At 35.2% G+C, this 16,168-nt stretch overlaps 1 protein-coding gene across 1 annotated transcript; it reads left to right on the top strand.

Annotated features, from left to right (window-relative positions):
* Nucleotides 1-952: 952 nt before the first annotated feature.
* Nucleotides 953-3,413, top strand: LOC108981615 (NAD(P)H-quinone oxidoreductase subunit U, chloroplastic). The gene is made up of 5 exons (XM_018952846.2): nt 953-1,364; nt 1,466-1,527; nt 1,615-1,704; nt 1,838-1,981; nt 3,027-3,413. The coding sequence occupies exons 1-5, from the start codon at nt 1,088-1,090 to the stop codon at nt 3,120-3,122; spliced, it is 669 nt and encodes a 222-aa protein (XP_018808391.1). The 5' UTR covers nt 953-1,087; the 3' UTR covers nt 3,123-3,413.
* The last annotated feature ends 12,755 nt before the right edge of the window (nt 3,414-16,168 follow it).

Raw genomic sequence — 16,168 nt, forward strand, 5'->3', positions numbered from 1 at the left:
AAACTGAATAATCAATCGCTCACAGAGAGAGAGAGATGAAGCCTCCACTATTAAATTTGATGGCGCTCTGAAGCCAGACGACGGTAAAAGAATCAGCCATGGTGAGAGCGTGTTCGAGGTGAACGAGGGCTCTTGTAGGTGAATATCCTCCGTGCGTGGTGGGTCTCATGATGAATTTGGGTGTCTTGGTAGCCCTCGTTGTAGATATGGACAGATTTGGGCACGGCTAGGCTTCGGTGTTGGAGGCGAAATAGCTGTGAATGGAGGCAGCAACTGGCGTCGCTGTGAGCTACCAAGAGTAAAAAGGAAATAATCAAGGGAATTATCACTCTTATACCAAGTGGAAAGCGGTGGAGAAAGAAATTCAAAATCTGATAAGAACGGTGAAAGCGGTGGAAAACAAAAAAGGCAAAATAACCAAAATCACAGGAATTGGAGAAAGACGAAACCAAAAGCAAGAAAACAAAAAAACAAAAAAAAAAGCTCTCGAAAAGAAGACAAGAGACACTCCAAACCAAGAAACATAAACCGCAACCAAAGAAGATGAAAATCACTCTAATACCAAGCGGTAAGTGGTGAAGGCGGTGGGACAAAAAAAAAAACAAAATTCAAAAACTGATAAGAGCGGTGAGATGGTGGAAAACAAAAAGGAAATAATAATAAGAATCACAAAAAAGGAGATTCAGAAGGAAGGAAAGAAGAAAGAATGAAATTTCAAAAAGTTGAAGGATCGAAGGCTCGAGAAGAACTGAAGAAAAAAGCATTATACGACAGAAAATTGAAGGATGGAAACGGAAAAAGAACAGAAATGCAGGGGCAAAAAGGGAAACAATAATAAACCAAGACTGCCCTGCTTATTGGAACTTATTATATATAAGATATAATTTTTCTTTCTCTCAAAAAAAAAATATATATATATATATATACATATATAATTTTTCTGAGCACTGGTATCCACCATCCACGTAGAAAAGTCGGATTACATTTCACTGGTAGGAAGCCCTTAGCTTATCTCTCCCCAAAAACAGCAGTCAGCAAGCAGCGCTTCCAAAAAAAAAACACAGTCTGCATTTCTCACTTCAGGCCAATGGCCGTGTCTTCCACCACCGTGACAGTCTGCATTTCCCGGAAAGATTTCTCGTCTCTGACGCCAGTAAACGTTACTGCCATATTCGTAAATTCCGTCGCTTTTGCAACCAAGCCGAGCTGGAGATTTCCTCTTCAGATTCGAGCCTCGAGTGAAGTTTCCGGAGAAACCAGTACCAGTACTTCCACAGAGGCAGATCCAGAAAGTGCCATCGAAGCCCCCAAAGGAATTTCCTTGATTTCTGCTCTTAACGTCGAAAGAGCTCTTCGTGGCATACGTAATTATACTATAATTTCTTTATGCAATTGTACTCTTCTGCTTCAATTCCAACCCTTTATTACGTTTCATTTGATTGATAAAAGTTTATTTAGAATGCAGCAATAACAGATGTGGATCACTATGGTAGACTTGGATTACGAAGAGATTGTTCTCTCGAGCAGGTCACAACTTAAAGACAATTTAATGAAATCACGTCTTTATTTTTCATCTCTGATGATATTCCTCCCTCATGGTATTTGGCTATCCAGGTTTTAGTTGCATACAAAAGCAAGGCTGAGGAATTGAGGAATCAGGGTTTAGATGAAGAAGAACTCGACAAGAAACTTGAAGTTTTAAGAGTTAGTACCTGAAAGCTACTGTTTTCTCAAAGAAAATCCAGTGAATGCCTTTCTATATAGTCAGTTCATGACAAAGAAAATATATATATATAGAGGGAATAGCAATTCTAACAATTGTGGTAACTTTTGATAGGAATCATACATAATTTTGTCATCAGAAGAAGAGAGAAGGATGTATGATTGGAGCTTGGCTCGGAGTGAAAAGGCGGACACATATATTTGGCCCTTTGAGGTTGACGAAACACCAACTTCTAAAGAGTCTCCTCCCATATTGCAGGTATGCTAGCTACTACGTACTATTTGTTTTTCATCTGATACGTCATCGCCGTCTCTTCTAAATGAATTTCTATGTAGTACTGTTGGGTATGGTTTCTTCTTTTTTACACACGTGTCTACATATATATATTGGCCCCCTACACGAGGGGTGGCCATCGCGGATGTCCACCGTTACGGCGGTCGGCCTTGACTGACCACGCATGGGGTAGCCACCCCGGCCACCGTAACACCCTAGCTAGCTCAATATTGATCGACTCTATTACAAGACTAAGCAATAAAAAGTTGCCACGATAACACATAACTCAATAAAATATGCGAGACAAAACTTAAATCTTAAGAAAAACGATACTACTAAATTTAATTTCATCATATATTATTAAGATAAGATACCATTAATTCCGAAAGAAGCCATATAGAGACATTTACAAAAGCAACCAATCTCCATAAAGCAAGTCAACTAAGCACTAAGGCTATATTAAGGTCCTACCACCAAGGGTAGTGGCTTAATAGTCTTTGACTTACTCCTAAGAGGTTTGATATGTACTTGGTTACGTGTTCCAATCTGAATATGAGCTCATGATTTTTTTTTTTTTTTTTGATACATTTGATGGGGGGGGTTCCGAACCCAAGACCTCATTTTGGAGGCTGTGGATTTATGTCAATCATGCCACGTACCTTTAGTGAATATAGGCTCATGTTAGACTATATAGTATTAGCCACCTAAGGAGAAATTAAAATTATATATGGGGGATAATTGAAAAAAGAAATATTGCAAACCTAACAAAAATTTCCAACCTGGGAGATCTAGGGTTGAGAACTAACCAAAGTCTAAAACAGTGGAGTCAAGGATTGATCAGTTCCTTCCTAGATCTTAATTAATTTTTTCTAAACTAAAAAATGTAATCTCGGTGTTAATAATAAACACTGATAGTCCTAATTGTGAACAATACTATTTAGCAAATTAAAAGAACTCGTGTGTATCTTTAACTTCTCTCTCTCTCTCTTAAATTTTGTTGTGATTTTTGGAATATAAACTTTTATGGCAGGAACCAGAGGATGTGGGGCCAACGAGACTGGTGGGATACTTCATATTAGGTTGGATGGTATTGTCCTTTGCACTATCTATCGCCCTTAATCAGTAGAAAATGCATGTTGGCCGGATTGAGAGAACAATGCATATATTTCACGGTACGCAGGAGGAAATTAAAAGGAAATGATCAAGCTCAACACCCCTCGAAGTTGATCATCCAACAGACTTTAGGGTCGTTCTGTAAAGATATATTTAATTTGTCTTTGTATATGGAAAAGCAGTTTCCCTACTTGATAAATCTACCTCGATCATTTACAACTGTTTAGAGGCCTATGGGAAGGAACAGATTGTTTAACCTAATTTTTATAAGGAAATTACTAATTTGTGAAAAATAAAAACGTCATGATCAGGCTTCCCCTTGCCTAAAAAGTAATATCTAATCATCTCTTAAATTGATCGATACTATGTGAAATACATGAGAAAGAGAGAAGGTAATTTTGTGAATTGAGGCACTGCATTTAGAAAACCTAGTTATATGCTAGAAGTATCTCCAATATTAAAACATTGAAAGGAAATATAAGGATCTATGAATTCTAACCAAAGTTTTGAATACCGTATCGGAAGTCATACAGGTCAAGGCACTGGAACGAAATATTTCGGTACCATTCCGGAATAATATTTTGGTCACGATACCGTTTCAGTACCGGTACCGTTTTGTATACCGTTTTGGAATAATTTAAATCTGAATAAATTATATATATACAAGCATTAACTGTATTCCAAAATAACAACAAAATAAGTCAAACTCAATATTCTCAATACAAGTCTTAAGTTTTAAGTTACAACTAACATAAAGTTATAAACACCAATATTATCATGATAAAATCATTAACTTCACTACGTCATCAAAGATACTCATCCTCATAAAAAAGACAATAAGGATCAGGATTCAACATGTTAATCAAAATATTTTCATCAATGTCATCACCGTCATCAACATCAACACCAACATTGTTATTGTCTTCCTCATTTAGTGAGGCCAATGGCTCCTCAATACTTGCCCAATCCAAATCTTCTCCATAAGAAGCTCAGATTCTTCACCTACCCATTATTCCATCAAATCAATATTTTCAAGATTGATTGGATCTAAAGCATCTCTTCCCCTTTTTATGCTCATGTCAAAATAAAATCAAACATAAGTGAAAATTTTATATATTTTTCAACAGTGAAAACATTAGTATTAAAAAAATTTAACTCTCTCTCAACTTCAAGTTATAACGAACAAATACTAAGTCATTCAAACGTTTATGCACTAATCTATTTCTCTTATTCGAATGAATAAAATCAAATGTGCTCCAGTTTCTCTCACATCCAATTGCACTACAACATTGACTTAGTACTCGAACAACAAACCTTTGAAGCATTGGAACCTCGCAACCAAATTGGGTCCACCATGCAACTATAACAATAATGCAATTATAAATTATTAATTAAATACAAGTAAAAATAAAATAAGATAAAATTTAAAATACAAGGTCACACTATTTAACAAATGATATTGATAAATGATAATATCTGGATTAATCTTATCACGCTGGCGGATTGCTAAAGAATGTCCAAACTCACCTACTGCATTCTTATACAAGTCAAGTTCTGCAATGATCTTGTCTTGATTATCGGGATCAAGTTCCATTTTCATAACACAGCTGTTGAAGCCTCTTATAACATCATTTTTATTTTTAAAATTGGGGCTATAGTAAATTTCAGTGTTAAGAAAACAACTCGCCGCATGTAATGGACTGTGAAGCTGCCTATCCCATCTAGAATCAATGATCTTGGTGAATGGACTGAATAAACTGACTTTGTTATTGCATCTTGCTTTTTGACATTGAACCCAAAACTCTTTATCTTCTAAAACGATCTCAGCTATCTCCTTCCCTATGTTGCTCTTAGAATGACTTGATGTAATCCATTTATCACAAGTAAACATTTGTCTGAGTTCTTTCTTAAACAAGAGCAAACATTGGATACTTAAAAAATTTGTCGCAAACCTTGTAACTACAGGACGACACAAATCATGACCTTTGGTAAGTCTTTTCTCATCAATGCCAAAACCCAGCCATGGTTATAGATGAACTTTGTTATCTTTTTTGCCTTTTTTATGGTATCATCAATAAGGGAAAAATATCTTGGATCAGAAAAACTCTCCAACATTAAGTTTATGCAATGAGCTGCACGTGGGGACCAGTAGAAAGAGTCATACTTCTATTGTAACTTTTTTTCCTGCAGCTTTATAACTTGCATCATTGTCCGTTATGAATTGCACAAGATTCTCAGCTCCAATTTCTTGAACAACCTCATCAAAGATATTAAACAATGTTTCAGCATCTTTTCTAAGGCCAGATGTATCAACAGACTTCAAAATATTGTACCTTTCGAACAATAAACAAGAAAGTTGATTATTGATTGTTGCTTCTGGTTTGTCCAACCATTTTCCATTAGTGAACAACCGGCCTCATTCCAAATCTTCTTAATTTGTTGCAAATAATCTTGAACCTTATCCACAGCCATCTTTAACAAATTTCCTCTCAACTCATATAAAGATGGGCTCTTGAATCCTGGCCCGATGGCAGTCATGGCATCGATAGCTGGTTGATAAAACTTAGATTGAGCAGCATTGAAAGACAGATTAGCATCATACCACCAGCGTGCTACAACCATCTTTGCTTTTACAATCATCTCATTTGAACACATATAACTCTTAATTGAAGGTTGGGTCCCAGGAGTTGTTCTTGGAGCAAAACATCTACTCAATCCCCCCACTGACTCTCTAGTTTCAGATTCTTTCGACTTCCCCTTACCTTTTGAAAGCTGAGACTGTCTCTCCATACTATTACGATCATCAGTATCATCAGATGTTAAATCTATATCGCCTCCAATCTCTGACCTTATTCTCCTTCTCTTCTCTTTGCTTTTTTTCATTTCATTAAGCAACTCCTTCATTTGTCATTTTACATCTTCAGACACATTTTTACATGCTTCTACATCGCCTGGAATTCCAGCTAGATGATGCTTCAACCGAGTGATCTCGCCACCTCTAAATACTTTATTACAATATAAAAATTCAGTATTACTTCTTGCCCCTGGCACAGCACGTGCATGGGCCCATGCTAGATCTTCTGATCTTACAGGAGCAAGTGTTGGAGTTGAAGTCATACCACCGGTTGATTGACAACTAGACATTTTTAACTATTAAAGTATAAAAAATTAACACTTATAAGTAAGCCATTAAGAAGAAACTCATCAAATCTAAACTACTTATGCAATATAATCTAAAACATTTATAAAAATACAAACAAACATCTATAAAAATAAAATCTAAAACATCTATAAGAATAAAGTCTAAAACATCTATAAAAATACAAACAAACATCTATAAAAATATAATCTAAAACATCTATAAGAATAAAAACAAACATCTATAACAATATAATCTAAAACATCTATAAAAATATAATCTAAAACATCCATAAAAATACAAACAAACATCTATAAAAATATAATCTAAAACATCTATAAGAATAAAAACAAACATCTATAACAATATAATCTAAAACATTTATAAAAATATAATCTAAAACATCTATAAAAATACGAACAAACATCTATCAAAATATAATCTAAAACATCTATCAAAATACAAACAAACATCTATAAAAATATAATCTAAAACATCTATAACAATATAATCTAAAATATCTATAACAATATAATCTAAAACATTTATAAAAATATAATCTAAAACATCTATAAAAATACAAACAAACATCTATAAAAATATAATCTAAAACATCTATAAAAATATAATCTAAAATATCTATAAAAATACAAACAAACACTATAACAATATAATCTAAAACATCTATCAAAATACAATTATGATTTGTTTATAAAAAAAGTAACAAAAAAATAATTAAATTAAGTTATAAATATAAACGAAAAAAATAGTAAAAATAAAATACCGCGATGAGGCCTTGAGGGTGGTTTGGCGACGTGCGGCGCGACAGGACGGACGCCGGTGGACTGCTGGCCGTCTGGGACTCGGGTGCTGCAGCTGCGTGAGGTTGTGAATGTGAACTTGAAGCCGAAACAGGAAGGGTAATGCTGGGCGCCGAAAATGAAAGTATATTTCACTTTTGAGAGTCTGAAACTTAAGGCCAAAATGATAGGTTTTCATTTTGTGGTGAAAGTCCAAACTTGCCCCTAAGAGTTTGCAAAAATTACAAAAATGCCATCAACCCAGCTGCTGAAAAGCGTACCGGCCGAAATTTATGTTTCGGCCGAAACATAAAATACCAGCCGGTACAGTCGAAATTTCGATCGAAACGAAATATTCATTTCACCGGTACCGACCGATTGGCCGGTACGGCATATGCCGGCCGGTACGGTACGGTACCAAAAACACTTATTCTAACATCGAGAACCAACCTTTCTCATGATCACGTGCATTATTCTCAACATAATTTTTTTCTTGAAATCTTTTTAATAAAATATAGGCTTCTTTTAAAAATAAAAATAAAAATTATAAAATCTAGATACAACCAGGGTTCCCAAATTTTCGGTTTTAAAATTGGGTACCGGCCTAGGTTAACCCGAGCGGGTACTCGGTCTGGACTTGAAACCCGGTTTCGAGTCCGGGTATACTTGAGTACCCGGATCCAAACCCGAGCGCACACTTCTAGGCTTCCCCTACCTAAAAAGTAATATCTAATCATCTCTTAAATTGGTCGATACTATATAAAGAGGACCTAGTATACCATTGTTAAATAAGCTTAATTTGAATTACATCAAGTGGAGTGAGATTCCTACAAGTCCGGATCTTTGCTCGTCTTACAACCCACATCACTTTATTGTGATTGCACCTATGTCACTTAGGAGGCTACTAGTCTTCTAAAATAATTCCACACTTCAAAATCAAGAGCTAATCAAGATGGTTGTTCTAGGAAATTGTAAAGAGAGAGGAGAGCTTTTTTTGTACATTCACCTTTTCACCATCATATCATTAATGTATGTAAAATTCTCATTTATAGAGTTTTCCAATGGATGGTTAATTAACTACTTGTAACTTTCCCACCCATGTGGACACAATATGGGTAATGGGGTACCCACTACTAACATCTCTCACTTGTCCACAATGGGTGTCATGTACTTAACAATCTCTTCCTGATCTCTCAATCAATTATCCATCATACAGAACATAAAGCACGCGACCTGACGAGAAGGCAAAGGGTAGGAGTACTATATTAAGTCATCATCTTACTAACATATTACATCACTCATAACATCTCGTCTATGCCCCAAACTATTTGATCTCACTCGGTCAAAGGTCCTTAATCCCTCACGAGTTTATAACTCAAAGCAATTCTTGACCTCACAATATATAATATGTTCATAATTATATCGAGTCAAAACAATACAATCGCCTGGGCTATGAAACATAAAATAACAAGTAAGAATCCAATAAATCTTTTCTAGACATTCATGTCAATTAAATTAGATTTGACTTCTTTCCTAGACATGCTCCGCTAGACCGCATCATTCGTGGCCCTAAGAAAACATGCTAAAGTAGCAACGTCAAATTTTCATCTCATGACATAGTTTTTGGTTCAAGAACATAGGAATAGATGATTTATTGATCAGGGACTCATCCAATTGCTCCCTCATATGGTTGTCTATAGTACATACAATATGAATGTATGTTACGGCGGAACTCCCACTTAATTAGGTTTGTCACATTCAAATGCCGTAGTAACATATGAAATTGTCATTTTCACGTGAAGCATACTTTACAAGCACATGTCATGAAAATCACTTTTAAGCATAGTATGAAAAATAAATTTTTTCATGACCTCAAACGTTAGGATGAGGAATTATCTTAATGAAATTTCTCTGTTAACTTTGGAGTGAGTAAAAATGGAATGGTAACCCCTGGGTTAACAAAAAACTGTCAACGAGTTTCGAATGGATTCTTTTTAAAAAATGTCGGAGCAAAGTCGTATATGGCACCTAATGCTGGTGGGTGCATACGTTACGATGAAATGTTATGACATATTATGATACCAATGCATTCGGTACAATGTCTACAAACAAAGACATAGTGTCAACATGAGTTGTGCCACGATCACCAGTAGGTGTTTACGGTGCATATGGGGAACCGTGTTACCACCATACGTTATGTTAATGATGTCAATAATAAGAAAATTCTTTCGAAATGATAAAGTATGAAATGTTCTCTTTCAAAATGCCATAATTTTGAAATAAGGATGTGAAAAAAATTGTTCTATGAAAGAGAATGTGCATTAAAGCCTTTCTAAAAAATGTTGATGAATCTAAATGGGAGATAATATGGATTTTTCTGCATAGCATGCATCTCATGTTTATTATAAATCATGCGTATATTATCTCTGTACAAGTTGATTGTTTAACTTACGAAAATTTCAAGTAAATCTCATCCTTGTGGACTCACTACCATTCCCCCCGAAATGGTAGCAGTTGTGTCAGGACCAGCATTCGACGAACAAGATGAACCGTTGGCTTCAGATGGTTGAGGAGGAGCCCAATCTGGAGAGGATGCTAGACTTGATTTTAACTTTCGTAGCAGTAGCTCTATATACTATAGAGTGGATGCGAGAGTTAGTCTGATTATGTAGATTCTATTTTATGGAGATTCTATCTCTCACATTATGTGTAACTCAAGTGGACCTCCTAAGTGAGGAAGTACCTATTTATGGTTTATAAATCATTGGAATGTTTAGTTCATTATGACATCAATTATTTTTATCACCTTTATTTCCGTTGCGATTATTGCATGCTGCTAGTTGCATACTATGATGCATTGCATTTTAACTATCATGAACGAGGGTATGTAACTTTGTGTTGCATGTCACGACACTCCAAGTCTCCGTTCAATCCCAAGCGATGACCTAGAGGCATCACAACTTGGCAAGATCTTAGCTACACTTGGTGAATAGTTTAGGACACTTGGCACCAAAAGGAACAATGAGATGGAAATGTGGAGGAAATAAAGAAAAATCAAGTATTGTGATCATGCCACGTAAGCCAAACACTATTTCATCCAACCATTAAAGTTTTGTGTCAAACCCAAAAGGGTTTCAACCCTAGTGAAACTTCAAATATTTGGGTCCAAATGAAACCCTAAAATCTTGGTAAAAACCAAAACCCTAAATGGTTTCCCCAAACCCCAAATGGTTACCTTAAACCCTAAGTATTTGCCGGTTTTAGCTTAGTGTTTAATCACTTGATTAAATCACTTACACATGCTATTAACCATTCAAATTCATTTCATGTCACCCTTATTTATTCTTTTATACCTTGGTAATTTCATTGGACCAAGAAAAATCAGATTTGGGATTAATAGAAACCGAGACCCCAAACCAAACCGCATTGAAACCCTAAATGAGGCTCAATCTATTTAGGCCCATTAAGGCCCACCGAAAAGCTCCCACTATACAAGGCTTCTTGAGGAATTCTTTTTCACTACCATGAGTGTACTTCCACTACCCATGTCAACCCCAAATAGTGGTTGATGGGAGGTCAATCAGCCACCTCACCACCACCCATCATCACATGGCAGCTCCCAAGGCAGAAAATAGTGTGCTACTGTCCATGGTTTTGGCTGACAAAACCACCAACAATTGGTAAATCCCACTTCCCCTCTCAGTCACCAAAATCTATATAGTATATATGTCTTTCATGGCTTGTTCTTCATGTTTTGCTCACTTTTACTTTCTTGGAGAGAACTCTAGAGGAGATCTAAAATAGCTTTTCTGACTATTCTTACTTAAATTTTTCTAAGCCTTTCTAAGTAGATTCTCAAGAAACTATCTTCATATAAGTTGTTTCTCTTTGAGTCTATTTACCATTGGTGTATTTTTTGTAATTTTTAATGGAGTTTTGTTTGGTGAAAAGTCTGTTTAAGCATGGAAAGATCATACCAAGCGATAGTCTAGATATTGCATGAATCCTTGATTTTTTTTATGAAGTTTTTGGAAAGATCTTAGTACAATATTTTTATGGTTTATAGTTAACATGTTAACATGAAATTTTGATTTATAGTTTTTGCATATTAAGAAATTTTATTAAGATTTTGCATGATTTTAGAATGTTGGAAACTGGAGGTGTAAAAACATTTTCTGTTTTGAGCAAGTGTTAATCTTTTGTTATTGAAGCATAATCCTATGGTCTTAATATTCATATATGTTAATTTTAGGACTTTGATATATGTGTTAGGAAGTAATTTATGGAGATTAATGGTTTTGATTTTGATGAAATAAATTTTTATGCATGCTAAGATCCGGTTAAGACATTGAGGCTCGAAGTTTGCTTTGTGTCTTAATGCAACTTTTGCTATGTGATCTTTGTTTAATGCTTAGATCATGTTTAGAATATGAATATGAGGTATATAATTTAATTTCTTGATGATTTATTTCATGAGGAATTTGGATCTAGTGGTTTGATTTAAAATCAAAGCATGTGGTACTCGGTTTTGAAGTTAGTTTGCAAACCGATTATGTTGCTTGATGTTTTGTGATTTTTGTGGTCTTTGACTTATTTTTTCAAGCATGGTGTTTCTTAGGATGGAATTGGGAACATGTTAAGAGTATGTTTATGAACTTTTGGAGTTCTTGGAGTTTATTTGAAGAGTGTCAAACCAAGAACATCAAGGAATGTTCTATTTTGTCAAAACTTAATGTTTTGGCATGTTTCTTGATATAAAGAGTTTATGATTTTTATGGAATGTGTATTTTAATGTCTTAGCATAATTTTAGAACCTAAGATATGATTTTTGGAAGTTGTTAAAAATGGTTTAAACATGAAAGTGTGTTTGAAGGTCAAGTATGCAACAAAGTGTTGTTTTTTGCCCTAGAGTGGTTCGGCCATAGTGAAGTTCTTCTAGTTGTAAATTGTTTTAAATTTTTTTGATTAGATATTTGAATTTAGGACAGAATTTACATTACTAATATAAATTTTGGTGAGTTTTAGACTTAGGATGCAAAATCCTTAATTTGTAGTTAAAATAGACATTTTTTCACAAGTAGATGGGTAAAATGGTAATTTTACTTTGATTCAATAATTTTATGTTTATGAGTTTGTTAATAAAGAGTTTCTAACCCTTTAAAATATCTCCTTTCAATTCACATTATTTTGCACTAGTTGTTGTGAAATTTTAATTGTACTCGCAAGTGCATGAATCGTACCGAAGTATAGTGTGGTGCCCCCAGTCCCGCTTGGGATTAGACAGTGACTGAAATATCGGAGCATATTATACAAGGCTACATACCCCTCGTACATGACAGATAAGATGTAATGCACCTATGTATACTAGCAGTATGCAATAAATAACACAGCAGAAAATGTAAAGTTCGTATAAGACTAGGCAAAGCCTAAAGTGGCACATGGTACCACAAGACTAAACATAACCCAAACATTGCCTTTAACATAACTTACTTTTCAAAAGTACCAGATAAAATATATGTTCATTGTTTCCAAAACATGAGTACTGAAAACCTTTTCCCAAAAGAAAGGGACCAATCACAGAAAGGCCTTAAGTTATCAGAAATCCAAAACATGTTCCTTGGCACAGGAAAATGTTCTCTCTTTTTTTTTTTTCACAAACTAGTAAGGCTTCTTTCTTTTCTCCAAAAATCGATCATTTTCCCGATTTCTTAATCTCTTCAGCTAGTCAATGAGCTGCAATGCCTCAAAAATGAGTCGGTCGGTGTTCTCTACCCTATCCAACAAGGAGGGCTCTGTTGTGCTCTCATTGTTCTTCGGTACCTCCTTGATAGTCGGGGGTACCGTCCTCTTGCGTTTCACCATGGGGTGATCTTCTAGGCCTGTCACAACTTCTACCATTCCGAGTGGGGAATGATAGTGGAAACTACCACAATGAGATTTTGAGAAATCTCAGCAAGTAAACATATAACATACAACAGTTAACATAAGTATACAAATGGCCAATCGTGGAATGCATGCATGAACATGTACTTGACATATGACGTGACCAAAAACTTGACTTATGCACTTGACCTTTTTTGAAAGACATGCAATAGAGATCCTTAGAGTTTTCAGAAAAACATTTTTGACATCATTTTCGTGTTGGTCTTTAAACATTTATATCGTATCGTATCGTATCATATCACGCAATTCATATCATGTGAGCTCATATCATGTGATTCACATCGTGTGAGCTCGTTGCCTTATTCTTATAACACATGGTGGATACAACACGGCTCCCCTAGACACCTCGTGTTCCTACTAGTTACCACACCACCAATGATCCATACATCGTGGTGAATATGTCTTATTAATAATCATTATAACACGATAGTACTTTGTCGCGTTATTTGCCTTAATCATGGCACCCACTAGCATTATGTGTTATCTCGCTCTGGCATCCTTTCCAAAAAGATCCATCTGCGATACGCCGATGGTTCTTTGTTGACCCAGGAGTCATGATATGAACCCACGCGGGAATGGAATTCCCTTAAACCTGCAATCAATTTGAAAACTTCCCAAGAAAGCCAAAATCAAGCCAATGGATGGAGAACCTAGACCCGATGAGAACTCGTTTCAAGAACTTAGATTATATTAAAATCTAGACCCGTTGAAGAACCCGTCTCAAGAACCCAGATTACAAAGGAGGAACGCCACAAAGGTTGTGATTTACCTTTGATAAGTTCAAAAGTTCAATTAAGAACAAGAGGAGTAAAACTCAACTCACAATGAATAAATTCATCAAATTTCATAAACTTCTGAAAATGAGGCTACAAAGAGTATTTAAACCAAAAGCTAATTAAAACCCTAGTTAAAATAAAATCCCTTTTACCTAAAATGCCCCTGGATGAACAGTGCCACGGCTGCAATCTCGCAGCTACAGTAACGTTACAGTAACATCTTGAAACCTTAGTTCAATAAAATAATAACTTTCCCAACATGCCCTTGCATAGGGCCCCTTAAGTCCTTCCAGTAAGAAACCCAATTATTCTAAACTAATAAAATAAGTTCTTTAAATGATTTAAATTAGTTGAAAGCCTTCAAGTGCCCGAATCCTTTAAGTCATGTTGTTGCCTTTCCATAGCTTATTAAATGAATCAAAACTGAATCTTAATCATTTAAACCCTTGAACTTGTATTTAGCCCATCTGGAACTTGCAACATATCTTTAAGACTAGGCCCACCTTGGTTTCCATCATTCCCCTTCTCTTCAAAAGGATTCGACCTCGAATCTCCACCTGGATCAAAGGGAAATAGGTTAGTAACATTAAAAATAACAGAAACATGATACATACCTAGAAGATCCATTTTATATGCATTTTCATTAATTTTCTCAAGAATTTGAAAATGTTGAGTCAAGCTACCCCTATCATTAACAAGCAAAAGCATCAAAGTTAAAGGAGTAAGTAGATTAAAACCATAACAATTTCAAACGGAGAATAAGAAATAGTAGTGTGGAAGGTTTTATATGCACAATCTAATAAGGGCAAATGATACTCCCGAAAATGTCCATGTAACAATTCAATGAATGGCAAATGATACTCCCGCAAACTTTCATGAAACAAACCTAAATCTTTCCTTACACCAAAATTACCACTCCAATTATATGCAAACTCAATGAATGGCAAGTAATACTTCCACAAATGTTCATGCAACATGTTAATGAATGACAAATAATGCTTCCACAAACGTTCATGCGATACGTCAATGAATGACAAATGGTACTCCCACAAACGTTAATGCAACACATCAATGAATGAAAAATGATACTTCCACAAACGTCCATGCAACACGTCATTGAATGGCAAATGATATTCCCAAAAATGTTCATGCAACACAATAAAAGTCTTCCTTACACCAAGGTGACCCAACAAACCAGCATGTCCATCACACACAAGCAACTTACGCATAAAACTAGTAGACACACAAAATCTATTATTTCTAAACAAGTACCAATCTAATTTATAGAACTTACCAAATGATGTTTTCTCACATGTTCCATACACACTAGAAAAGTCATCATTATTAGCATGCAATTCCTTATCATATTCAAGTCTCAACAATTTTGCATCTAAAATGAAGACAATGACAAACCTTCTTGCTAAAGCGTCAACCACAAAATTTTCCATACCTTGTGTGTATTTGAATACATAAGGAAAAGTCTCAATATAGTCCTCCCACTTAGCATGCATTCTAGTCAACAACTTACCTTGTCCACTTAAGTGTGTCAATGACTCATGTTCTTCAAAGAAAGGCCGGGTAGGAATTGTCGCACCTGACACAAAATCAATGTAGTGCTCTATCTCCCTAATAGGTGGCAATCCACTAAACACACCGCTAGGAATCATGACCTCATATCCCTGCAACAAAGAAACAATAATACTAGGCAAAGATACGTGAAGTTCATTAGTATTAAAACTCGCTTTAGCATAAAAACTCACTTTTCTCTTTTTTTTTTTCTCACTTTCTTCACTCTCTTTTCTTTCCACTCTCTTTTTCTTTTTCACTCTCTTTTTTCCTTTCATACTCTTTTTTCTTTTCACTCTTTTTTTTTCTGTCGCCCTCTTTTTCTTCATCTTTTTTTGTACTCTCGACCTCACAATTATTTTTCAACTCATTCTCTCTTTTGCTTGAGGTCTCAGTCTCACCCTTTTCTTTTTTCTCTCTCATTTTTTTATCTTTCTCCATGTCGGCCTCACTATTTTCTTTTTTTTCAATCTCACCTTCACTCTTGCTTTTTAGCTCAATCTTACTTTCACTCTTTCTTTTTAGCTCAATCTCTTTTTCACTTTTTCTTTTTTGATCACTTTCACTCTCACTTTTTCTTTTTTTATCACTCTCACTTTCACTCGTTCTTTTTTTAGCAACCTCACTTTTCAATTTCAATTGGTCCCCATGGACCTGTGTTGGAGTTAAAGGAGCAAGTTTGATTGTTTTTCCATCCTTTTCAAAACTATACATGTTCCTTAACCCATCATGAATCACCTTCCTATCATACTGCCACGGCTTCCCTAACAAAATATGACCAGCATGCATAGGCACTACATCACAAAGGACCATATCATGGTATTTCCCAATTGAA

This window comes from Juglans regia, chromosome 15, assembly GCF_001411555.2.
Source record: "Juglans regia cultivar Chandler chromosome 15, Walnut 2.0, whole genome shotgun sequence".
Classification (NCBI taxonomy): domain Eukaryota; kingdom Viridiplantae; phylum Streptophyta; class Magnoliopsida; order Fagales; family Juglandaceae; genus Juglans; species Juglans regia.